Raw genomic sequence first — 26553 nt, forward strand, 5'->3', positions numbered from 1 at the left:
GGGGCGCGGGGAAACAGTTTCAAAATAAGGGGTCATCCATTTAAGACGGAGGTGAGGAATTTCTTCTTTCAGAGAAGAATCTTTGGAGGCTAGGTCATTAAATATATGCGAGGCTGAGCTCAACAGATTTTTGATCTACATGTCAGTCAAGGGTTACAGGGGGCAGATAATAAAGATGGAGGTAAGACCAGTCAGCCAGCCATGATCTTGTTATTTAGCAGAGCAGGCTCGAAATGCCAAATGACCTACTCCTGCTGTTATTTCTTATGTTCTTATCTAAGCCAGGGTTATCTTCATGTTCCAGGATGATCCTAGAATAGTGATCAGTTCTAAAAGAGGAAAGCAGATCAAGATAGTGCTGTGATTGGTCCAGCTGGGTCAAGCAATGAATGGCTAAACCAGTTGTCAAATGTTAATGTTCAAGTCTGTGTCCCTTGGACTGAGGAAATAGGGTTGGAGTCCATACCAGGAGCAATAACAAGGGCAAGAGAGAGCAATGGACTTATTGAGATAAGGACAGCAAGGTGGCAGGGGGTGGTGCACAAGAATAGATTGATTGAGCAGATCAATACCTGCAAAAATGCTATTACATCACTTTAAAAAGGTACATTAATCTTTCATTGTCATGGGTATTGAATTAGTTCTTTAGAAGTAACTACTACCTTTCATAACTGTCAACAGTTGATTTATAAATTGTAATTATAGTATTAAGCGTGTATCATTAAAATTTGTACCACGTTTTAGCCCAGAAATCTGTGATCTCTGCCAAATCCTCCTGCTGGAAGGAAGTAGGGGAAAAATCCTATCCTTGCACACATGACATACCTTCATCTGTGAGCGTTCCACTGCTGGACCCACCACTGCTCTTAGACTGCTGATGTGAAGATAAGGACAGCGATGATTCTCCTTGGGGACTTTTAGGGGTGGGGGATGGTGAAGGAGTCAGAGTAGGAGAGGTGCTTTTTGAATTTGACGATGTACCAGATGATGGACGCTGCTTCCCACATTTCTATATTACCAAAAGAAATAATTTATACAATTTTACACTTGGGTAATTATGAAATGACAACAGTTTGCATGTGCAAGTGCACAAATATTCTAGTGTCCTGTTCAGTGTCAAGCAGCCTACATTTATCAATGCTGTGGAATATGAACACAAGAAAATGACAGACCAATTGGACCGTCAAGCCTGTCCCACATTCTGATGCCAAGAGCAAGATCACTAGCCAATTCCTTCCCCACTCTCCAAGCCATATAATCTGCCGTGAAGAGTCAAAGAAGAAAATAAAACAAACAGATCTGATACAAGAGTAGGAAAACTCTGGAAAATACCTCTCTACTTCCTCAGGCAAGGACATCACAATGGTACACATCAAAACTCAGTAAATAATTCATAGCTCAATGTATTTTTAATTTGCAAAGCTGAAGGGCAAGGAGCACTTGTGAATTTGTATGCTTCACCTTTTGCCAATTGGCATAAAAATAGTGTGGCTAGCATAGCCCCCTTCAAAGAGGAAATAAAGTGACCTTTCAATGTAGATTACATTCTTTTTTCTTGCCAAAGGAGGTAAATATATATTACTGCAACTCCATGGCCATTCCACTGTCTAACAGTTACTAAAGCAGAAACTGTTGAACCAAATTTCTGATTCTGTAATAATCAGGATGCTGAGAAGAACGAAGCTACAAGCGTCATTTTAAGAATATGGCCATTATTGTTACGGCACATAAGACCAAATGTTGCACCATTCAAATTGTCATCTTCACAATACCCTAAGACTGATTTTTAAACCAGGAATAGAACAAGTTACCTGTGCAATGCAGTTACCCACTGTTGGCGAGGCTGCCAGTTCAGGAAGGCTAGCTTCAACAGAAGTTGGATGAGGCAGAATCTCAGACCGGTTTGTTTTTAATTCAGGTAAACCCGCTGCTTTCCGCCTTTGGGCTGCAATTTGTGACAAAACACTATCTGAACTTCCTCCTGCAAATTAAAAGAAAATAAACAAATACATATTTTTCTGATTAAATTCCTAAATTGCTGCTAAGAAGGAGTCATTGAGTAGAAGGTTACAGGGGTGTCCTAACTAAAACCAAATCTCAGCCATGCTGTGCAGAAAGCCACTGAAGGCAGGTAGTGGAAAAAAAACTTAACTGAGCAGTCATTGGCCTATTTTCAAAAGTTCCAGCAGCCAAAGAATGGCAATAACTGGAAGTCATTTGCCCATTTTACTCGTGCTCCCATGGCTGAAAAGGCTATTGTCAACTTACAGCTGTCCTACCAACAGTATCCTTTATCCAAAACCCTTGGGGCTGACTGCATTTCAGATAATTTCAGTTTTCAGATATCATATATAAATGTACATTACAATAGCTTAAGCTAGCTATACTCTAAAGTAAATAAAATGGCTAAAGTAAGATGCAAGATTGAATAATAAATACAGGGTAGTGTAATAAGTTTCTTTTTGATACATCCACCATTAAAAAATATCACAATGTAAACAACTAGACTTTCACACTAAAGAACGATGAGGTTCAAAAAAGTGCGATTTTTGGATGGGTACGGTTTTTGGATTTATGGGTAAAGGATACTCAATTTATATCAACAGAAGCATAACTGGTCTATGCTTCACCCTTTCCCAAAGATTCTTTTAAAAATAAGTACCTGATGTTTGTCATTCTGCAGTCTCTGAGAATCCACTTAAGTAAGAAATCCCTAAATTGTTTGAACCTATGGTTTTGCCAGCCGGCCCTGAAGTACATCCAATTCCACCCATTCCAAGTGCTTTATTCATTCAAGTATCCAGGCATCAAGGAGGTAAGAACAGGAGAGAATCCTGGTCAGCCATGTGATGAAAAGAATGTTGGAGCATTTACCATCACTATCCACAGCTCCAGACTACAACATGCATATTAAAAGTGCATTCTGTCAGCGCAACTCAAACTCCCAGTGAACCGTAACACACCTGCACTATCCAGACATCAACTCTGCTTCCATTATAACTATCATTCAGACCATCTAGTTAGAAGGTTTAATTTATGAACATAACAAGTAAAATATATTTCCATCAACATCAAGAAAAATAGACTACCGATCTCATCTGAAAATATAGGTAACAGATCCAAGCTCTGATTGGTAACTTCCTGAATTACTGAAGTTTTCTTCATCCAAACCTCTGAAGCAATTTTTTGGCAAGGCCAAGATTTTAATCTTTAAAAAACAAGACCCTCCCCCACCCCGACTTAAAAGCTGGCTTGGGTGCTTGGGCCCTAAATGTAGACACACAAAAGGTGTTCACCTGTCTTGATCAATCATCGGCATCCAAGTCCCTTAGGAACTGGCTCCATCCTTGGGATCTATGCTTAGAACAGCCATATTATTCCACTGATGGTGCTCAAAACCTTCAATTCTGCTCATTTAAGAAGGTTCATCATCAGAGGAAATTTAGCCTACAAATCCTGGGAGAAGTTGGAAATTTAAAACCAGCTGCACTTGGAATCATATGCCCTGGCTAACAAATTGTGGAACAAAGCTTCAGTTGTCCTCTATTATAAATCGCTTACAATAACCTTTATATTTAAGGCCACTCAGCCACTAGAAACTGTAATTATATCTACCCTGTCCCATCCTTTAATAACTTTAACCACTTCTGTAATTTTCATTGTTCTAATGAGATCATCACAATTTATCATGCCTTTCTTTATATGTTTTAATGCATTGAACCCAATGAGTTCGTTGAAATCTCAGAAACTGTTTAGAAAAACTGACAACTGCAAAAAACATTGTTCAAGAAGAAGCAAGTCACCTGGGCCAAAAGAAAAATCAATCTTCATTTGCAATTTTGTCTATTCATTGTGGATGACCAACCCTAATTCTCAAATTGAATTAAGCGTCTGTATCTCTCTCCAACATGGAGGCTTATTCTGTTATAACACTAACACACACTAACACACACTTAAACAACTGTGCTAACAGCATTTTTCTAAGTTGTTTTTAAATGTCACAATGTATTACACATGGCCACTACTGTTCAATGTACATTCTAGATAAATGTATTACTAAGGAAGCTCAAAGGTATACTTTTGAAACGCACACCAACATAGCTACTGCAAACACCAAATATTTACAGAGTAAAATGAGCACATTGTAAAAACTCCATCCATTGAAGTAAATTATTTTTATTTTTTTCCCAGTTATGGGCAAAGTACAGAGTAGTAGTATAGAGACTAGAGAAGCTGTGATTGGTCTTACAGCAGAGGTTAAGGACAGGTTAATATCATTCAATTTTGAACAGATATTTGCGTGAGAGTAAGGACAAAATGTCCACTGAGAGGAGGATCAGAAGTGGAGGAAAGAGGTTCAACATCATTGGCAAGGGAACCAGAGGTGAGATGAGGACATTTAAAAAAAAAATGGAGCAGGGCTATGGGTTAAGATCAGGCAAGTAAGATTAAATGTACAGTTCTTTCAAAAAGTTAGCACCGGGATAATGTGGAAAATGGTCTCTTTCTGTCTGCAAGATTCCATGATTTTTCTGGAGAGTGTTACATTAAAGGTTTGAAATGTTGCCCTTGCTGAAAAGTACAAAAACTGGCTTGAAATGACCTTCACCTTTTAAAAAAAGATGGATTGCAGAACTCAAACTGCTAGAGCCAATTTAATCTCAACAGATTGACTATCCACTCTGACCACTAGAAGGCACTCGATGTAGACAAAAAATTGCTTTTAAAAGAAGCTGACAAGAAAATCTCTCTCACCTGAACGATTATGTGATTCACTGATGCAATGTCTACTTATGCCAACCACACCATTAGATCCACCTGAGGAATGAGGAGAATAATTGAAATGCCCTGAATTTGGAGGAGAAGCTGGGCTTCTGGTAAGATTTGTAATAGGAGGAAGTTTAACAGATCTCCCCATTCTGCTGACAGAGGTCTGAAACAAAAAATGGTAAATGGTAAGTCAACATAAATGTTTGTAACATTTACTGTACACATTTTCATGTATTCCAAAATTCAATGCTATCAGAATAAAATCCATTTTTGGGGGAAAGCTCTTTTAAGAAGGCCGTCATATAGAAGTAAAAAGACAAACTTCCGCAAAATGTTTAAATGAATTATGATGCTTAAGTATCTTAAATGAAATAAAACAGAAATGATATGCTGCAGATAACGATTTTCAAATTTTGACAAAGATAGAGGGCTAGAAATTACTGTCAGTGCTATTGACATGTTTAAAGTGTTTGAACACATCTATTCTTAACATAAGCATTAACCAATTCATTTTTAATAGGTTAAAACTTTTGTTAAAATCCAAGAATGTGAAACAAATACATTAGGCATTTACCTTCTAGCACACAACCATAATTGTTAGCCTACAGTTGAATTATATGAATACAAATATCTCACCTTTTGACTGTCCTGAAATATTTTAGTCAGCTGATCAACTGTGCACAATGTCTACAGAAGGTACCTAGTTTGTGCAAGTTTAACAAAACTCATGCACTTACAATGGTCTTTTGCTTATGGGTAGGCACTTTGCCCACACCAGATAAATACTTTCCTAGTGAGGAATACTCATTTGCTTACCAAAATATTTGAAACCAATTAAGTTGCAAGTGAATTAAAGTTAATCTGTTTCAAGAAAATAAAACCACATGGGACATACCGAATATTCAGTTTACTACATCTGATGCTTGGGCTTCAAACAATGTTTTTTCTACTGAAAGCTGGAAAAATTAAGATTTACAACGAAACTCGAGTGGAGACCAATAGACCAAGGTATAGAAATTTGGAAATATTTTCACACTTGCCCACAGAACAAAAGTTCAACATGATCCAGTTGATTGGAGTTAGTGGCTGGAATTCGTTCCCACCTTAGTCATTTTAGGTTTCAAAATAACCCACCAGCGGGATACAAGTCATTTCACACGATTTTTAGCTAAACAACCATTTTATTCCATGTGCTGGATTCAGTAAATTACATGCAAATATTTTAAGTGCAAGTTTTAATGACTGACAGACTGATGGTCCCCGTGAAGCCAGTTCCTTGCTCTCAAGTGTCACTTGTTCAGAGTTAGGTTAGCTCCATTAGAAAAATATTTTAAAAAACAGTACTAAAAGTGCACATGCTAAGGTCCCTATATACTCAAGCTTGCAGCAACCTCCATTAATACCGACTGAAAGGCTTAACCCAGCAGGCATGTGTATTAGATCTTAATAAAATAATAAAAATAATCTTACAATGTCAGAATTTCCACTGCTGTTTAAGTTGGGTCTTGCATGCCGGCGAGGCATAGAAAGCCCGGTATGCTCCAATTTTCCCTCTTTGTTCATTCGTGTCCTGTCAGAGCTCCATAGCTCAAAGTTTGATGGAGGCAAAAATGGAGGAATAACTGCTTTTAACTTGTCACTGGGAAGACGAGTGAAGGGTGCACCATTTCGCAACTGTAACAGAGGGATGTCTTCAACAGAGGCACAACCAACACTTTATAGCTTTAAAACTCCCTCTGAAGTAGCTTGTATGCATTTTTACATTTAGCTAACAGTGCACATTAAAGATCCAAAAAAACGCAGCATTACTTCACTTGCTCAAATTTTCTCTCCAGGTCCTTCTCAATTCTTGACTGTGCAGTTGCAATATCCCCATGTTAAAATCAAGACTCATGAGAGTCTCATACACTACTTCATTTTTTCCCCCCAGTAGCTCAAAACTGGAGAACTTCTTACATCCTCTCAGTCATCCTGTTCCTTAAAAGCTTCAAGCTTTGAAACCTTGGCTTGGTGTCAATCATTAGTTCCTGACTCACCAAGCCTTCTCTCTCCTACCTCGACAACTATTTATGGATCTTGTTCATTCACTGATTTCTTAATTTAAAAAGGAAAAGAGCTGGACATACATTCAATTTGGAAAAACAGACAGAGGATCTTCTCTGACTTTGGAGAGTCTCAACCTAAGGTCCAGTGTCATAGTCACTATACCAAATTAGTAATCTCATTCAGGAAATCCACAAGAATGACTAAAATGTGGAATGGACACCTACAACAATGCACTGTGGGAAATCTTCTGAAGTTGGGACAAAGAAGCACCTTCGGGCAACAATATTAAGAGTTTTGGCATCTAGTGCCAGCATTGAGCACAGCAATTGAAGAGGGACAAAAACTGCAAAGTTATTCTATTTGCAGGAGTGTCATTCTCAAAGCAAACAGTAAAATTTTAAAAAATAATTTACTTGTCAGTTACAATATGGCAACATCCAAAATTGTCAGATTTTCTTTTAGTAAGTTCTATATATTAACTTTTATAACGCACACACAGCAGTAGGATAAGCAACTACATCATCCTTGAAAAATTCAATCTAATTTTTACTAATATAAAAAGTACTGAAAAGAATGATCACCCTATGTACAAATTCATAACCTACCATTGTTGTGAGAAGAATGTCATCTTTTCCTGCAGCAGTATTGTCAAGCCCTGAATTCAACAAGACAAAAAAAACATTGAATTGTGTCATGTCTGATGCTGATTAACTCTGGTACTTCGTTTATTCTTTAACCGGTTACCTAGTACAAATCAAAAGAGAGGCATACCAAAATATAATTATTAGAAATATTAATGGGAAATCCAGCCCCCAGAAAATTTTCAACATTTCACTAATTTTAATTTCATTATTTCAACTGCTATATAGTGCTCCAATTCAAATGATATAAAAGTGCTGGACACACAACACAGCAGCAGTTCACTTTGCCCAGTGCTGACAATGTATTTTTTCTTTTATTCTTTCATGGGACGTGGGCTTCGCTGGCTGGACCAGCCCCACTTGCCATCAAGAAGCAGTGGTGAGCAGTCTTCTTGAACCGCTACAGTCCATGTGGTGTAGGTACACCCACAGTGCTGCAAGAAAGGGAGTTCCAGGATTTTCACCCAGCAACAGTGGAGGAATGGCAATATATTTCCAAGTCAGGATGGTGAATGACTTGGAGGGGGAAACTTCCAGGTGGTGGTGTTCCCATCCATCTGCTGCCCTTGTCCTTCTAGATGGCAGTGGGTTTGACAGGTGCTGTCGAAGGAGCCTTGGTGAATTCCTGCAGTGCATCTTGTAGATGGCACGCACTGCTGCTACTGTGGGTTGGTGGTGGGGGGAGTGAATGTTTGTGGATGTGGTGGCAATCAAGCGGGCTGCTTTGTCCTGGATGGCGTCAAGCTTCTTGAGTGTTATGGGAGCTGCACTAATCTAGGCAAGGAGGTGGGAGGGGAGTATTCCATTACACTCCTGATTTATAGATGGTGGACAGGCTTTGGGGAGTCAGGAGGGGAGCTACTCGTCGCAGAATTTCTAGCCTCTGACCTGCAGCAGTCACAGTATTTATATTCATGTCATTATCTAGCAAGACCACAGGGAATGGCTGTTCGACAGCATGATACAGAGGATTGGAAAACTATGACGATTAAACAGGGTAGGTCACGTTTGTTGTTTCTTAAAATAGTTGCATGCGGACGAGGAAGGTCCTTGCAAAGAGGCAGCGTCTCCAAAGCCAGGACAAAAACTGTCAAAGGTTACACTACTTATTGTTGCCATTTCCAAAACAATAAGCTTGGTGTACATGTGCTGGTTATTTTGTGTGGTAGACTTTTAAAAAACTCAACCGTGCAGCTGTTAACTTCAGAAGAACAAATAAGTCGTCTGTCTACATCTTTAAACCAGCTCAACATGACCTAGAAGAACCACCAACTTCAGCCTGAAGCCAGCCAAGTTATCAGTCTTCAAGCAATGTATTACCATTAATTTTACTGGACTTTAAATTCCCTCATGGGGGAAATCTAGAACCAGGGATATAGCTTCATAATAAGCAGTCACACATTTAAGATAAGAGGAGGAATTTCTTCTCTCAGAGGGTTGCGAATCTTTGGAATTCACTACCCGAGAGCTGAGGAAGCTGAGCCATTGAATGCAATCAAAGCCGAAATAGACTTTTGAACTATCGGGGAGTCAAGGGTCATGGAATAGCCAGGAAAGTGGAGTCCAGGACAAGATCAGATCAGCCATGAACTTACTGAATGACAGATCAGGCTCAAAGGGCTACCTATAGTCCATTCCTGCTCTTATTTCTTAGGAGGTAGGGAATATTATTCCACCAGTTTGTGCGAGATTCAAACCCAAGTCTCAGAGGTGAAGTAATATTGCATAAACTCACTGCAGCATCTAGCTCTCATGTTCACTTAGACATTTTGGGCAATAATTCCAAAAAAAATGATTATAGGGTCTTGGGGTGAGGTGGGAAAAGAAACTATGAATTTTTTTTTAAAGAAACGAAATAGTACTACTTAGGTCAGAGATTTTTTTTTTCATCAACCCCATTTACCCACCTTCTCAACACATGGCCAATTAACTTCTTCTCAATAAACATATCCATCATATTGCCTGCTTCACTAACCATCCAGTAGCTCACTGCATAACTCATACCCTCTAGTTAAAAAAAGATATGCATGGGAAGAGCAAGGATTTGTGAATGCAACACTTGGATAAGAAACAAAGCAACAAATTTGCATTAACAGGTACCCTAAGCATTACTGAACAGGTAATTAACTTGTAGCAGCTTTATTATCTTGTTATTGTAAATTTTAATTAATTATGACAGGTTTTAAGTGTTGAATTAAAGCAGAAATTGCAAGCTTTATCATTTATTTTTCAGGCATCATACAAACATTTATTTTGAAAAATGCATTTCCTTACTACTGTCCTTTCTTTTTGATGCCCAAGCCAAAGACGAATCAGTACTGGCTGTAGACATGATTACTGCTGAATGATTGCAGTCATCCTTCAGGTTAGCTTTCATCGTTATATCTAGTCCTACCTCCGGTTCATTGAGAAAGGGGGCAAGCCGGTTTGTGGAAAAGCCATGTCTGAGTGTCCTAGTCAATTTTAGCTTACGGAATCTGTTGGACATTCTGTTCCACCAAGACTGCACAGAATAGAGAAAACATAATTTCAAGTAACCAACAGTAATTAAGTAGTAAGCATCAAATTAGTCAACTGAATTGTGCTGTTGCAGATGTTGTGTTCCAGTCACCGATCAGAAAAATGCTTGCCTGTACCGATTCAAAGAAGTTTGGCCTTATGCTGAATTTGTGGGCACTTCAGTTTGGCAAAACTGGCACAGCATCTACCACATTTTGGGTAGTTTGCTCACAGCATCCCTAGTAGAAACTCCACACCAATAATTTTAGACAGCCTTTGTATTAGAGCCATGTAAATGATGGGCGACTGCATCTACCAGTTTGTCATTACTAATCTTTGAATCATGGGGTTCAGAGGAACCACTGGCATATCAATACAGAAAGAGCATTTCCCACTTATGATGTCAAATTCTTAAGGTGAAAGCCCTGTATTTGGTTACTTGCTTGTCCCTCTACAAAGCTTGCCATTATTTACTTTGTTAACAAGGCCCATTACACTCCCTCCCCACCCTTATAGCTCACAGTGGGCTCAGTGGATATTGGATTTGGAAGCAAACTGTCTCATAAACAGCTATCTAGCCTAAGTATGGAGACAAGTACCCTTAGCAATATAGACAAAAAACATTCTAAAAAGCGTTAGTTCAGAATTTCCATACCTTCAACAATTTAAACCCATTTTTGCTTGACATAACATTGACAGTCACTTCATCCCAGTTTCACAGGAGCAGGAAAAGAATCTGTCACAAATGTAAACTGAATTCATTAATGGCTAAAACTCACTAACTCTTTGTTACATGGTTGCCAAGTGATATGGACGGTGCAATGCAGTGGATCCACAATAGAACTGCAACTTGCACAAAAGAAATCTTCTGTACCTAATTAAATGTTCAGTTCAAGCTCCAGGACTCGTGGCAAAAAAAAGCAGGCTTCCTTTTTGTTTAAGGGATAAATTCTTGTTTAGTATATTATGCAAGTTATTGCTAGTTGGATAAACTCAGCTGTGAGAGAAGCAAAATGGCAGCTGACAATTTTGAATTATTTGAGCAATTTGACTGGATTGTTTTGTTGCAGTTGCTGGTTGCAGATTACTGAGTGCTGTTTGGATGATGTTTGGTTGCTTTTGGTTAGAAGCTTTTTAATCTGTCTACTAGATGGAACCGGTTTTCATTGCTTCCATTTAGTAAATTATTAACTTGGATGGTAGCCACTTCAGGTAATGTGATTTTTTTGGCCAAGTGATACAATATTTTTCAGATGCACACTAAGGTGTGATGCCCTGGATTTAGTGCAAGTGTGCATATGGCAGCTGAAAAGATTGGAAAGAACTTTGAGGAAAATGATAAAACCCATCTTTCAAGAAACAAACTGTTCCTCACCCACTGCAGACAGATAAAAGTTGTCCCTTTTACATACCGGTTATACAAGTCACCCATCCATATATGTAACAAGGTGGTGGGGTTGCAGTGGCAGGGGCAACCTGAAACCCTGTGGCTTCAATATTCTTTTATCCAATATAGCTGTTCAGGATGGGGAGCAAGTGGCAAGGTGGTTCAATTGTGTAAAAAAAAGGCAGTGTGTATCCTTTGGGGTTAAACCTAAAAGGAAGTGTAAATCACAAAATAAAAACAGATTATCTGGCCACTATTATTGCTGGTTGTGGAGGTTTGTGGGCAGAAATTGACAGCCACGTTTCCTGTATTACAACAGTGACTACACATCAGAAGTAGTTCATGGGCTTTAAAGTGCTTTGGGACATCCTAAAGTCATGAAAGGAGCTTTATAAATGCGCATCTTCCTTTAATATTCCTGAAGAATGACAAGAGTGACTACGAAAGTGGGACAAGTCCAACCTAAACATAAACACATAGCTATATTAACAAATTGTGTACAACGAAACAACCTCTTGTATACAATTAGTGATTGCCTATCAAGTTACTTCAGATATTGTTCAAAAGTTGATTTTTTTTGTTTAAAATTATCTAGCTACCTCAATGGCTTCTTTGCTTTTGCTGGATATGAATGAAATCATAACTGTTTAGATAAGATTCTTATCAGAAAAGTCTTTAAGAACTATTAGAGAAAGATAAAGCTGTTAATTTTCATCTGCTTCCTCTGAGCTTGTAAATTTGACCTGTGCAAGTGATTTATAGGCAACTCCCAATCTACAAACCCCCTTAAGAAACATTAATTAATCATCAACATCGCAAGTTGACAGTTCACTATTAGGATGTGACCACATTGGGTCAGACCAAAGTAAACAGAATTCCATCTTAGCAGAATAGTGTGTTACACAGTATAATGCACTTATGGTAAGTTCATTTTCTATAATAAAATTAACACCATAAGAGATGTATGAAAGTTAGCATGAAGAATACATAATCAATTCAATGTCACAGAAGATCATTAGTATCTGCAAAGCAAGAAAAGACCATCATTCTCCTTGACTAGTCAATAAAACAAGGGTGAGCTAAGTTAAAGGAGAGGTTCTTTTTAAAACTCACAAAATAATGACACTGCAAAAAACTTGCATGTTTTAAACAATTATTATACCTTTAATCCCCCTTTGTCTTCTGGAGGCACAGGAATGTTTAAAGACATTTTACTTTTTGAGCGAGGCATCGTCTTGGATTTTGGTTTGCTCTTCTCTTTATCTACTTGCATGCAAACGGACGCCAGAAGCCGCACAAGTTCTGTATCTAATGGAGAGTAAAACATTTTTGCCATAGCAGAAAAGAGTTTGCTTTTGTACATTTAACCAGTCATTTAGAATCAAGATTGACAAATTTGAAAATTAAGAAGAATTACTTGAATGCAATTAGTCTACATTAAATCTGAACTTGGATTTTCAGGTGAAATGATAATGTTCTAACAAACCACATGAATCCAAGATTTTTTGTTGGTTGCCTGCAACTTAATTGACCAATGAAGGCTTGATCTAGGGTTTTGACATCAACAGGAAAGAGGAGTACGGCAAGCAATAGGGATTATTGTGGTGGGAAGGAAAATGCCTTGGTGACTAATTAGATGTGTGAAAGGAAGGCTAGATAAACAAAAAAATCAAGCAGTACGTTAAGGCTCATCACTTCAAGTCCAAACTTTTTGAAGGCTTTTATTAGACCCCTCATCCTCAACACTCCCAACACCTCTACCTCATCAAACCAAACTGGATTTCTGCACATTTACACTGCTTTCAGCAGTTTTTATAAGATCTTTGACCAAATGTCTCATACTTTTTTGGCTCTCATGCTATGTGATAACACAGTCAAATACTTGATCTTATTTGGAAAATAGAGACCAGCTCCAAGATAAGTGTACATATAGAAGAGACACCTATTAACACATCGCTCTTGAAACAGCAGTAAGGCAATCTTATTGACTGTGATCTCCCAATCACAATATCCAATATGTGCTGAATTAAATCATATGGCAAAGTAGGGGAATGCCTGTTCAGGCATTTTTTGAAAGCATTGCAACCTTTCTCTATACAGATGGTGCTGCATTGTTGGAAGACTCACATGCAAATCTATTGCACTTCATCTACCACCTTAAGCAATGATCTAGTGAGGCATGGTAATTGGGACGCTGAGAGCTTAAAGAACAAATCTAAAAGGTAAATAGGATACCAAGATCCACGTGCTCTAATTATGGATTCAGTTTGCAATACCCAGATACCTTAGGGTCCTGGTGTATATAAGGTTCAGCGAAGATAAAGTTCACATCTTGAACACCCAAATAATGGTAACATTGGAAGGAACAGAAGATTACAGGAAGAGTAGCCACTCATTCCCTTGAGTCTATTCTGCTACTCAATTCAGTCATGGTTGATCTTTACCTTAACTCCATCTACCGCTTTGGTAGCGTGACCTTTATCACCCTTGTCGAACAACAGGGCTATCCCTCACTTGAGGTGAAATTCATAGTGTATGATGGTCAGATTCCTTTACAGCACTTAGTCGGCAGACTATTTGTTGCTCGACTATTCAATTTGATGTTCTTGTAAAAATGGTGGATTGATGTGACTATTACCTATTCTCTCCACCCTGTTGGTTTCCTTGGATATCTCCTGGCTTATCCTCGTCAGCGCTACAAAAGGACTTCTCTGAACTGACTGCAACAGTTCAGGTGAACGTTTACAGCTAAAACACTAGCACCTGATAGAGAAAGACAAGTTAATCAACTTGTGCACTTTAACCCTTTACCTACAGTGTCTGGATATTTAGTTAATCATATGTACCAACTGATGTTAAGTAACTTAAAAATGAAATAGCTGCTTCTTTGGAGATCTAAATTGCAATTGAAAGACAGGTTGAAACTGGTAAAATGGCTGGTTTCACCCAATGAAGCACCAGTAATAATACTATAACCAGCTGGAGGGTCCCAAAGCCTTGGCTGTCTGCTTTGCCACATCTCATAAGGCTTTCTGAAAGTCTTTTTTTTTTAAAAAAAGCCATGCTTTTCAATCACCTCCCACTGTGTTACCCTCCTTTCTCTCTCTCACTTAGTATCAGTGCTTTGCACTTCTAATGGTAAGCCAGTAATAACAAAATAGATCACATACGGCTAATGCTGAATCACTTCTCCATTTTTGATTTTGAATATTTTTTACTATTAGTCACACAACGGTTGTTGTTGTAGATAATGGTAATTGTCTGACTAATAGTAAAAATCAATTCAAAATTGAAAATATGGAGAAGTGATTAAATGTTAGTGTTATGAAGATGTGCTTTATGCCCAAATAATTATTTTTTAATCCACTGGCTAGGAACCTGAATTGAACTTTTAAAAACAGAATAAAGTGATATAAACTCTCAGCCCAAGATATCTAACCCCAATTTGCATTACTAGATGTCCAACACATTCCAATTTATTGGAGTGTTATCAGTCTGCCTGCAAAATTCAAAAACAATGACTTCAACAATGAGTGTGAAGAATTTCACCTTCTGTCCCATTAGCAAGGCATCTATGGCAATTGCCTGAAATATTCAACTGTTGGAGATGGACTATTAAGACTAGTTGCTTGGACAATGGGACCCTGGCTAAGGTAGCTTCCTGACGCAAGCTAATCAAGTCACCTTAGGAACACACAGACTTTTTTTTAAAATTACCCCTAGCAGTTGGAGCAGGAAAGCCACATGACAAGCCAACCCTTTGTATGTTTTAAGCATATGATTTCTTTGTAGAACTGAGGACAAGCAGCTAAGGGAGAAGACCCAAGTGGGGTCTTGCCTCCCTTTTTTTCTCCAACTGGCCCAGTAAGCATTGAGCCCTGCTTGCTGACTACGAACATCCAGGGATGCCCTGCTGCAAAGAGAGATTTCTTAAAAGAATCGAACCGAGCACAACTCGGTTCCCAAAGAACAACTTACTCAGTCATTTATATCTTTAAACTGGAAGCATCAAGGCCATCGAATTCAGCCTGAAGCTAGCCGAGTCACCGAACTAAACTGCATACTCTCTAAATTTGGTGAGCCTATCGTTCCATATATGTGTGTGTGTGTGTGTGTGTGTGTGTGTGTGAGTGTGAGAGATATAGAGACCTTTGAGTGTGTAAATGTATGTGAAAGTCAATGCATATATTAATTTTTACATAGATTGGTTTAAGTATAATAAAGCTAACCTCTTTCTTGTTAAACTCAAGAAAACCTGTCCCATAAGTTATTTTATGATCACAGCATGTAGTACTCACTGAATTGGAAAGTATATCCTTTTCAAACAAAAAAACTGTTGCAGTCCAATCAGGAGGACAAAGAAGGGAGCCATTCGACTCCTCCTCACGTGGTTGTAACAGTCACATGTTGTTTGCTTACTAGCAATCACCTAGGTCTTCGTTCAATTTACCTGGATCATTTAGCAGCATTACGAGATCAAATGCAGTTACTCCATTTTTGGCACGGAGGTTGACATCAGCTCCTTGGTTCAACAAGTACTTCACAACATCTTTACTCCTTATAAAAAAACAATTGCACAAAATGTATTGCAATTTACTGTCACTCTGCTAATATCGAAAACATATTGAAACAAGTGAATGAATATCTTTTCTTCTCCATATTCAAATGAGCCAACTTGTGATTTTACACTGGAAAAGTTGAAGGTACATCTTTGAATCCGTGATCGCAAACTCTACATGAGAAGCTCATGCATAAATACACTGAGCACTGAAGTAGTATAGCACTGAATAACAAAAAGAGAGAGTTGAAACAGTGCAATCTTAATTTTGGATTTATGCCAGAAATGCAAAATCCTTTTAGCTGGCCAATTAATTAATGCAGAACCAAAAGCATACACTTGTTCCCTACACTCAAATTTTGTTAAAAGGGTAACTTCCTGGCTCCTTGCTCAAGGTTGATTAATACAAAATTGAATCACGGTGCCCTATACTTCCCCAGGCAAAACATTGACAAATATGAAACTTTTTTAAAAAATTAAAATGAAATAGCTTGTTTTATGTACCCATGGTAAGTAGCTTGCATTAAGGCTGTCCACCCATGTACACCATCTTGCTTGTCAATATCAGAATTCCTCTCACTAAGAAGCTGTACAAGGTCTAGCTGACCTGTCATGGCAGCAATCATTAATGGAGAGGCACCATCTGCATTAATGACATTGGCCTGAACTGCATCTTCATCAAGAATCTCCTTCACCAATTGATAGCTTCCTATTTACAAACAAAGCAAATGCAGAACAAACAGATTACAGAAGGGATACAACAAAGTCTGAAAATAATTTTTTGCATTTTTTTTTAAAAAAAAGGAACTTTAGTGTAGACGCAGTAATACAATATCTTGTATTTATATAGCACCTTTAAAGACAAGTCATTTCACATCTGAATAGGTTGGGGAATAATTAAAAGGGGTAAAGAAACAAATGCTAATGCATAACAAGAGAGATAACCAAAACCTTGGTCAGAAAGATAAAAGTTTTAAAGTCAGGGAAAGAGAAAGAAGTTACTCGTAGATCCAAAGGAAGGAATTTCAGAGTTGCACATCCCTCCTCCCATCTCAAGGCAGCTAAAAAATCTACCATTGATTGGGGGGGGGGGGGGGGTGAAAGGAAGAATGGGATGCAAATACTCTAGGGTCGAAGATACAAAAAAGCATCTAAAAATGGCATCAGTTTCCAAGTGTATGCTGACAGCAGTTCCCAATTCTTGCCCCATAACCATACAAATGTTACTTTTTCCAAGTGCATATCCAATTTCCTTCTGGAAGTTACTTTTGAATAATTTTCCACTATAATTTCAAGCAGTACATTCCAGATCATAATTTTTCTATTATCCACATAATGTGGGTGTTCCTGGCAAGACCAGCATTTATTTCCTGGTCCTAGTTACCCTTGAAACAGTGGTGGTGATGGAGGCACCTTCTTGAACCGTTGCAGCCTGTGAAGTGAAGGTCTTCGGTCCACAGTGATACAGCTAGGGAGCTCCAGGATTTTGACTCAGCAACAATGAAGGGATGGAGATATATTTTCAAGTCATGATAGTGTCTGACTTGGAGGCGGTGTTCCCACACACAAGCTGTCTTTGTCCTCTTTGGTGGAAGAAATCATGGGTTTGGGAGCTGAAGAAGCCTTCACGATATCGCTGTGCATCTTAGATAGTACACACTGCACTGTAGCCACAGTGTGGCAGTGGTGGAGAGATTGAATGATTCTGGGCTTAGGACACTACCCTGAGGAATTCCTGCAGCGACGCCCTGGGGCCAAGATGATGGGATTCCAACAACAACCATCTTTCTTTTTGTTGGTTAAGATTCAAAACTAGTGGAGAGTTGTCCCCTAGGTTCCCATTGACGTCAGTTTTACTACTACTCCTTGATGCCATGCTTGTTAAATGCTGATGTGAATATGTGGAATTCTGTTCTTTTGTCCATGTTTGTATCAAGGCTGTAATGAGGTCTGGACCTGCGTCATCCTGGCAAGAATAAAACTGAGCAGGTTATTGGTGAGAAAGTGCTGCTTAATAGTACTGTCAATGATCCCTTCTATCACAAGGCTGATGAGGTGGCCAAGATTGATCCATCTCACTCAGCATTTCTGGCTGAAGATGATCGCAAACACTTGAACCTTGTATTTTACACTCAAGTGTTGGGTTCCATCATTCTTAAGGATGAGGATGTCTACCACCTTTCTGATTGGAAGTGGCAGGATTGTAGAGCTTTGATCTGATCCAATGGTTGTGAGTTCGCTTAGCTCAGTAGCATGGTGCTCCTGCAGTTAGCGTGCATGTAGTCCTGTGTTGTAACTTCACCAGATTGGCATCTCTTTTTAGGTACATGTGGTGCTGGTGCTAGCAGGCTCTTCTACACTTCTCATTGTGAGACTGAGATAGATAGGTTCTTGATTGATAAGGGGATCAAAGGTTATGGGGAGAAGGCAGGAGAATGGGGTTGAGAAACTTATCATCCATGATTGAATGGTGGAGCAGACTCGATGGGCCGAATGGCCTAATTTCTGCTCCTATGTCTTATGGTCATTGTACCAGAGTTCATCCCCTGGCTTGAAGGTAATAGTAGATGGAGCGATATACCAGGCTGTGAGGTTATAGATTATTGTGGAATATACTTCTGCTATTGTTGGTGATCCACAGCATCTTAGATGTCCAGTTTTGAGCTGCTACAGCTGATCTCAATCGACCCCATTTGGTACAGTGGTACTGTCACACAATACTTCTATTAATACTGTCATGGACAGATGCATCTGTAGCAGGCGAATTGGTGAGGGCAAGCTCAGGTAAGCATTTCCCCTGCAACCCATTGGTTCTCTCGCTACATGCTGCATGACATCTTGTCGTGATTCAGCAGGAGGGAAACTGTTGGTAATTAAGAGCTGTTTCTCAGCACACATCTTCAGCAAGAGGAGACCATTGCTGTTACAACTGCCAACTTTTCTTTTTCCAATGATTACCACTCCCCCCCCCCACACCTGGTGGTCTGCACCAACTCTTGCACTGAAACCAACAAGAATGCTTACCATATTGAGACAGTCACAACCAAGTTGGGCTGGTCATGTACCAAAAATGCCTACACTCATTTACCAAAGTGAATCTTCAATGGACAGCTCCCATGGTAGCCAAGGAAGCACAAAAGGACACTCACTTGGGGGTTTGACATTAATTTCATGTCTTGGGAGTTCACCCAGGATCATTGCACCTGATGCAACCAAATTTTAAAAAAGTGCAGTCTCCTTCAAAAGCAATTGCATATCAGAGGGAAAGCCCAGGTTGAGGAAATCTCAAACTGTCCTGGCTTACCTCTCCCCTTGCCTTGGCTTTGAAGTTGCTCAAAACCTGTTATATCACTTTTTCAGCTCTGATAAATGGTCATCAACCCGACAATCAACTTTGTTTCTCTACCCTCTGATTTTTTTCACAAGTTTCAGGCCTAAACATTTAAAGGCTGCCAATGATGGGACAAAGGGGGAGTGGGTGGGGGTTGCACAAGAGGCCAGAGTTGGAGGGATATAGAGCTCTTGAGAGCTGGAGAAGGTTACAGAAATATGGAGGGTGAGATCATGGAGAGATTTTAACACAAAGAATTTTAATACCAGGCTATTGGTGGTCCAGGAGCCAGTTCAAGCATGGGGAGGGGGGGTAGAATGAGACTTGGTGAGGGTTGGGAAATGGTCTTCAGTTTTGAATGTGCTTAGGTTTACAGAAGGTGGAACATGGGTAGCAAACTATAAGAATACTTGAGTCTGAAGTTAACAAAAGATGGATGAGGGTTTCAGCACAGGGGTTGAGGCAGGGCAGAGCTGGGTGATGTTATGCAGGTGCAAGTGGACAGCCATTGTGATGGAAAGGATATGGGGTTGAAACTGTGATTAATCTGAGACACAGGCCAGGGAAGGAGGTTGGAAATCAGTGGTGTGGGAGCAGAGGGCTGAAGACAGTGGCTTGGATCTTCCCAAATGTTCAGCTGGACAAAACTGCAACCCCTTAAATACTGGGTGTTAAATAAGCAGCCGGACAACAAAGAAGCAGTCAAGGGCAGAGCGAAGTGATGGTGAGGTACAGCTGGATTTCAGCCTATATGCAACACCTGACACTGTGCCTTTGGATAATGTTGCTGAGGGCCAGCAACATTTTTCTTTATTATAAGTTCTTGGGGTCATCTCATCACTGGCAAGGCCAGCATTTATTGCCCTTGAGAAGTGGTGGTGAGCTGCCTCCTCTGGTGCAACCGGAGTGCTACTGGGGGTGGGGGGTAATGGGGGTGAGTTTCCAGCATTGTTTCACTGAACATGTGAAAAAACAATATGAAGGAGTCAAAGATAGACCCTAGGGGATGCAGAGCTAATCATGCGAGGACAAGAAAAGCCATTACAGGAGATTCTGTGGCTACAACTGGATGGGAAAAGTGAAATCAGCTAAGGGAAGTCCCACCCAGTCAGACAACAAAGGAAAGACATAGGAGGAAGATGGTGTATTCAACTGTGTTAATGGCCAAAGAATGGTTGAGAGTGACGATAAGTAATAGTGCATCACATTCACAGTTACAGAGAACATTATTTGTGACTATGTTTAGAGCTAATTCAATGCTGTGGCAGGGTGGAAACCCGATTGGAGAGGTTTAAATATGGAACAGCGGGAAAGACATAGATTGGAGAGGCAATATCACTTTCAAGGACTTGAGAGAAATGGGAGGTTTGAGATGGAGCAGTTGTATTCAAGGACAGAGTTTTGAGAATAGATGAAATTACACAAGATCTGAAAGGAAGGAATCTGTGACTGGAGGAGAGGGAATCTTTAAATATTCCAGTTAGAATAGGGGACAGGTAGGACAGTTGGGTAGTCAACAGTTTAGTGGGAAGACAGCCAAGAGCAGGAGATGGGTCAGATGATCAAGTTGAGGTCAGAGGGGATGTGGGGAGACAGGAGAAAAACTAAATACAGGTAGGAGTTCAGAGCTAGGGCTGGCAGTGTGGGGAGGTAACTTTAACTTTAGCTTAAGGGGCTCAGAAAAGGGAGAGGTGTGTCAGAGGCAGCCAACCAGGTAGTCTCTATCACAGTGATACAATAGTATGCGATTTTCTACATTACAAGAGTGACTAAACTTCAAAAGTTTTTCATTGGCTAGAAAGTACTTTGGAGTATCCAGAGGGTGTGAATGGCACTACAGAAATGCAATTTTTTCTTTCATGATCTCCTCACACTTAGTGTCAGAGTTAAACACAGAGGGGACAAAGGAGAGGGGTTATGTCTGTTTTCCTGGAATAGTGAGCTGTTTGGTAGTGAAGACCAGGGCCTGACGATTCTTGATGTGATCCTACAATAAATGGCTAAACAAGCTGTGGACATATACTTTCAATTTTTCATCCTTTGTACTCAAGTGTGCCTGGGAAAATAATCAGGGTGAGAAAGTGTAAGGGTTTTACATGGGCAAAGGTGGAGGTAAGAATATGTCTGAGCTCAATAGCTACAATATCGTGATAAATGGAGAGCCAAAAAAATAGACAGTTCAAAAGTGCTGTTGCAAGTGACATAGGGAATTGCTTTTAATTCCTCAAGCAGGAGGAGTTTGCAAGGAATTGAGAGTGCTGTGGACTACAAGGTCTTGATTGTGATTGATTCAAAGGAAATGGAGAGGCCACATGGTTGAAGGGGTGGTGATGAATATGGCAAGAACATTTATGTGGAAGGAGTTTTAGGCAGGACAGAACAGTGTACAAGGTGCAGACACTTAGGGAAGAAAGCAGGAACACCAAGGTGGAAGGCAGATTTACATTGGAGTGCCTTAGAAAGAAAACAGAGGCTAGATTTAGGGAGGTTGTTGATGGCAAAGAGAAATTTGAAGTTGTGCATTTGGGGAAAGGGCCAATAATGATGGTTTTGAAAGACAGGGACAATATTCAAGCAAAGCAAGCCATTAGCAATGTTGGCAAAAATGAGAACCGTGAGCAGTAGAGTGGTAAGGACTTGAATGAGAAAAGGAACAGAGGATGGGGCACCTTGGAAAAGATGAACCAGGAAAGATTAGAGGAGGAAGAGACAAGAGAGAAACTGTAGAGACCGGAGAAATAGGAAGCAGACTTTTGTGTATTTGGTTTCAACTATAAATAAACCTCCATCTACCATCTCAGACTAAGTCAGAGATATGGAACCAGTGTCCACCTCAACCTCCTACCCAGGTATCAGTCTTGGCTCAGTGGCAGCACTTTTATCAGATGATCAAGGATTCAAATTCCACACTAGAAACTTGAGCACATAAATGGGGCTGACATTTCATACAATACTGAGGGTGTGCTGCATAGTTGGAGGTACAGTTTAATGTCCTAACCACAAGACTAAGACTAATGTCTATCATTTCAGATAAATGCAAATGATCCTACAGGACAATTCGATGTCCTGACCAACATTTATCCTTCAAATCAATAAAACCATGTTACTATGGTTTGTGGGGTCTTGAGCTTTGCAAATTGGCTGTCACATGTGCCTATATTGCAACAATGACAGAACTTAAAAAATACTTAATTGATTGCTAAGTGCTTTGGGACATAAAGAGGATGGGTAAGGAGTAATTTGTAAGGAGCAAGTTTATTCTTTTTCCATCACCAAAAACACCTACTTTTATATCTGTAATAATCGATCACCACCCCATGCCCCTCTCCCTTAATCCACATTTTTTAAAAAAATCACCAAGACATTAATTCTAACCCTTTTGTTGTCAGCTTCCACCATCTACAATTAAATCATCCAGAACACTGCAACCCATTTTCACTTGCTCCTCCATAATCCACCAACCAACCTCCAAAAGTCCTCTATGCCCTAGATCATTGATAAGAGATACTCAACTCACTTTCAAATTGCTGCTTGCACTTGTCCCTTCCATTTTAGCATTCTTCTCCAACTGTATATCCAAGTATGTACCCCACATTCTAATACCAGAATATTTCTCATTTCACAATCCCACTACTCCATAGCAAGTGTGCACTCCTTCAGCTACTATGTCCCCACCCTTCAGCATCACTACCTTGTCACCTCTATCCTTGCCTTTTAAAGACTCTTCTCAGGATGCTTTTGCTCCCTCTTAAGCCTTCTGCCTTTCATCCCTTCTGCTGTGTCACCAACTGTAAAGCAAAATGAGGCGCCCCTTTGTACATGAAGATCAAACAAACAAATTCAAGTTGCTACATGAACAGGTTGGGTGCAAAACAGCATTACTAACCAGCTATCCTCCATTTATTATACTTCGGAACTGTATCCAAATGGAAAGGAAACAGTATTGATAAAAATATGCATTATATTGGGTGATTTAATTGCTTTGGACAATAGTGACAAAAATGTCACTTGACATCATCCAATTCATCGTATTCTGTTCCACTCCGATGAAGGCAAAATAGAACGTGGTATAGTGCTCACCCAGTTTTAATGCATGAAATATGTCTGGTCTCCTTTTCTCTTCATCTGTAAACAAAGCAGAAACATATTTATACCAATAATGCTGCAGCGTTTATTTTTTTGCTCACGAATCTTTTCCAGAGAAAAACTCAACCCTTGGTGCACCAAAAACAAAATCAGAGATTGAAATCTTCAGAGACAGAGACATTAGTGAGGAAAGGCAAATGGACCAAGCATAATATGGATGAGAAGTTCTATCAGTTAACACCTAATTCACAACAATGCTCCTTTCCATACTAACTTAACATTATACTGCTGCATATGGAAGCAGCAATATAAATGAGATGGTGTATATACTTCTCCAGGCAAAGAACATCCCAGTTCATTTTAAAATTTAGCTGTTCATGGGTGATGTCAGGAAACAACTCACACAAAGGGTCAAAGGGTAGTAGATATCTGGAACTCTTTCACCTCATCCCACCTTCCCAAAAAAAACTGATGATGCTAGGAGACATTTTTTTTGTCAGGCAAGGGCATTGAGAGCTATGAAGCCAAGGCAAATAGAAGAAGATACAGGTCAATATGATCAAATCACCTGGTGGCAAAACAAGCTCAAAATACCTTACTCCTGTTCCCAAGTTCCATTCTTTTGTAGACATACACCATTAACTGCTATACATACAACAGGACCAGCTATCAACAGTCTGCAATTTTGGGGCATTCATATTACACAGGAAAGTAATTCTTAACCCAGTACACACTTTAAAGTCACATTTATGGCTTCTGAGAAATTGTGCCAAACCTTTTGCATACATTCAAAGTCATTCCAATTTTGCTGATACTCATTGTATCCTGTAGCACATACAATACCAAGCAGCATAAAATAATAACCAAAAATACTAAAATATGGAATTAGGAGTATGAAATTAAGAGCACAATAATAAAAGTTATACTCCAATTTACATTTAGTAATAGGTATTATTTTATAGTATAATCAGAAGGTTTAATACTATTTATTAAGCACTTAAAATGTTAAAATTGTATGGTTACAAATTAAATAGAAATAGAATGTTTAAGTGAATAATAGTAAACCCAGATAGTGGATGTCTCCAGAAAATAACAGACACTCTTTAAAACATCTGAAGTTTTGTTGCCAGGAAGATCGTGAGCTTTCCAGCAGACAGCTAATCTCAGTGCCCAAGCTAATGAACTTAATACCCATCTCCTCCACTACTGGAAGCCTGTGACTGCAATATACATTACCTACAGGATGCACTGTAACCATTCATCTATACTACTTTAACATTTAGAAATTAAGAAAAGCAAAGAACAGCAACACCATTGCTCCCAAGTCACATTCCATCCCGAGTTGCCTATACAGTATAACAATGATAAAGGAGCAAAGATATATCAAAAGCAGTTTCTGCAGGCAACACAGAACTAACTGAGCAGCTGTTAGCTCAATGTACAGTATAGTACGAACAATCCAAATAGCTCCAAAACCCTAATCCCAACATGCTAACCGCAGGAACAGGAGTTTGTATTATATAATGCCTTTCAATGACATCAACATGTCCCAATGCATTTTACAACTGGTTAAGTACTCTTGAAGTACACTGTAGGAAATGCAACAACCAATATGAACGCAGCACAATCCCATTAATTGTAACGTGATAACCAAATTATTTATTTTTAAATCAGTTGTGACGAGGGATGAATATCTGCCAGGATACCAAGGAAAACACCCTTGCTGTTCTTTGGAATAGTGACATATGTCCTTATATGTCCTGCAAGGGCAGGGATGACCTTGGTTTAATATTTCACCAGGAAAGTACTTCCAGCATTGCAGCACTATGTCAGTACTGGATTTTGTGTTCAAGTCTCTGGGACTTAAACCCACGACCTTCTGACTCAGAGGAAAGTGCTTCCAACTTCAAACACTTAAAACCAAAGAGAACTATGCTCCGATCAGACCAAGGAGATGTTCCCTGAAGTCTGCAGTATTTCACAGTTGCACGTCTCCTTAACACCATCAAACTGAAACATCAATTGTTTCTCTGTTCACAGATGCTGCCATTATTTCCTTTTCTGCTTTTCCCTTAACGTCCCTACCTGATTTTGGTCTATTGGTGGTCTTTGAATCCAGGTAGTCTCTTATGTCCTTCTGCTTGCAGGCGCAGGCGATCTCGAAGGCAGTCATCCCTCCCACGTTGGCCTGATTGGGGTCCGCCCCCCTCTCCATCAGCTGCTGGGCCACGGCCAGCTCGCCGTTGAGGGCCGCCAGCATCAGTGCGCTCCAGCCGCCGGCGGGGCCGGATGGCGCGGCTCCAGATCCGGCAGCCCCCCACTCGAGCAGCGCCCTGACCACCGCCTCGGCGCCGTGCTGCGCCGCCACCATCAGCGCCGTCAACGCCGGCGCCCGCCCCTCCCCCTCCAGTCCCTGCCGGCTGACCTCACCGCCAGCATCCGCGCAGGCGCCGCTCTCCAGCAGGGCGCGCGCCAGGCCGGCGTGGCCGCCTCGCGCCGCCGCCGTCAGCACGCTGGCGCCCAGTTTGTTGACCGCGTTGGCGTCGGCACCGTTCTCCAGCAGCACGCGAGCCACGCTCAGCTGGCCGAAGCGGGCCGCCTGCATGAGCGGCGTCCAGCCGTAGCGGTTGCGGCTGTCCACCGAGGCGCCCTTCATCAGCAGGAACCGCACCAGGTGCTCGTGGCCGTTGCCGGCCGCGAACTGCAGTGCCGAGTTGCCATCGTCGTCCGTGCAGTCGACAGGCACCTGAGGAGCCCTGAAATCCGGCTCCCCGGCCACCGTCGCCTCCTCCTCCTCTCGCTCCCCCTCCTCCTCGCCGTCTCGCGCTGCCGGCTCCAGCAACCGCCTGACGTTCTCGAAGTTTCCTTCTTCGCAGGCGCGGAACAGGAGCTGGAAGATCGCAGGGATCCCGCACTCCATTTCCTTCTAACGCCGAGGCGGTAACAGCAAGGGTGAGCTCCTCCTCGCTGCCCGACCACCCATCAGCGCCAAGCCAGCATGCAACGACATCGCTTCGATGATGGGGTTTTTTTTTCGCGAGGGGGAAGGGGAGGGATTTGCAGTGGACCTACACGCAAATCCAAACCATCTTTTCCTTCGGTAACAGTGACCGAATGACAACAATGTAAGGTTAGTCCTCTCTGTCCCGACCTCGATTGATGCGCGCCGCGGACGTTGATTGATGAACGAAAGAAAACATAGGCGCCTAACTCCAGTGATTGGTGAGACAGGCGA

At 40.5% G+C, this 26553-nt stretch overlaps 1 protein-coding gene across 3 annotated transcripts in view; it reads right to left on the reverse strand.

Annotated features, from left to right (window-relative positions):
- The window catches only part of LOC121276128 (ankyrin repeat and SAM domain-containing protein 6-like), a 38156-nt gene extending 11918 nt beyond the window's left edge, over window positions 1–26238 (reverse strand). For all 3 annotated transcript variants that reach the window (XR_005942610.1, XM_041184140.1, XM_041184141.1), the window contains exons 1-11: window positions 25404–26238; window positions 23313–23357; window positions 16406–16610; window positions 15794–15900; window positions 12506–12651; window positions 9732–9960; window positions 7422–7471; window positions 6241–6444; window positions 4756–4933; window positions 1812–1981; window positions 826–1009 (exon numbers count right to left, since the gene is read on the reverse strand). Coding sequence is in view for 2 of the 3 variants with exons in the window: in XM_041184140.1 (XP_041040074.1) it covers window positions 826–1009; window positions 1812–1981; window positions 4756–4933; window positions 6241–6444; window positions 7422–7471; window positions 9732–9960; window positions 12506–12651; window positions 15794–15900; window positions 16406–16610; window positions 23313–23357; window positions 25404–26238 (2353 nt within the window). In the remaining variant the exon portion in view is untranslated. The remainder of the gene's footprint in view (window positions 1–825; window positions 1010–1811; window positions 1982–4755; window positions 4934–6240; window positions 6445–7421; window positions 7472–9731; window positions 9961–12505; window positions 12652–15793; window positions 15901–16405; window positions 16611–23312; window positions 23358–25403) is intronic.
- Between the last annotated feature and the right edge of the window lie 315 nt (window positions 26239–26553).

Source organism: Carcharodon carcharias, chromosome 3 (assembly GCF_017639515.1).
Source record: "Carcharodon carcharias isolate sCarCar2 chromosome 3, sCarCar2.pri, whole genome shotgun sequence".
In the NCBI taxonomy this organism is placed as follows: domain Eukaryota; kingdom Metazoa; phylum Chordata; class Chondrichthyes; order Lamniformes; family Lamnidae; genus Carcharodon; species Carcharodon carcharias.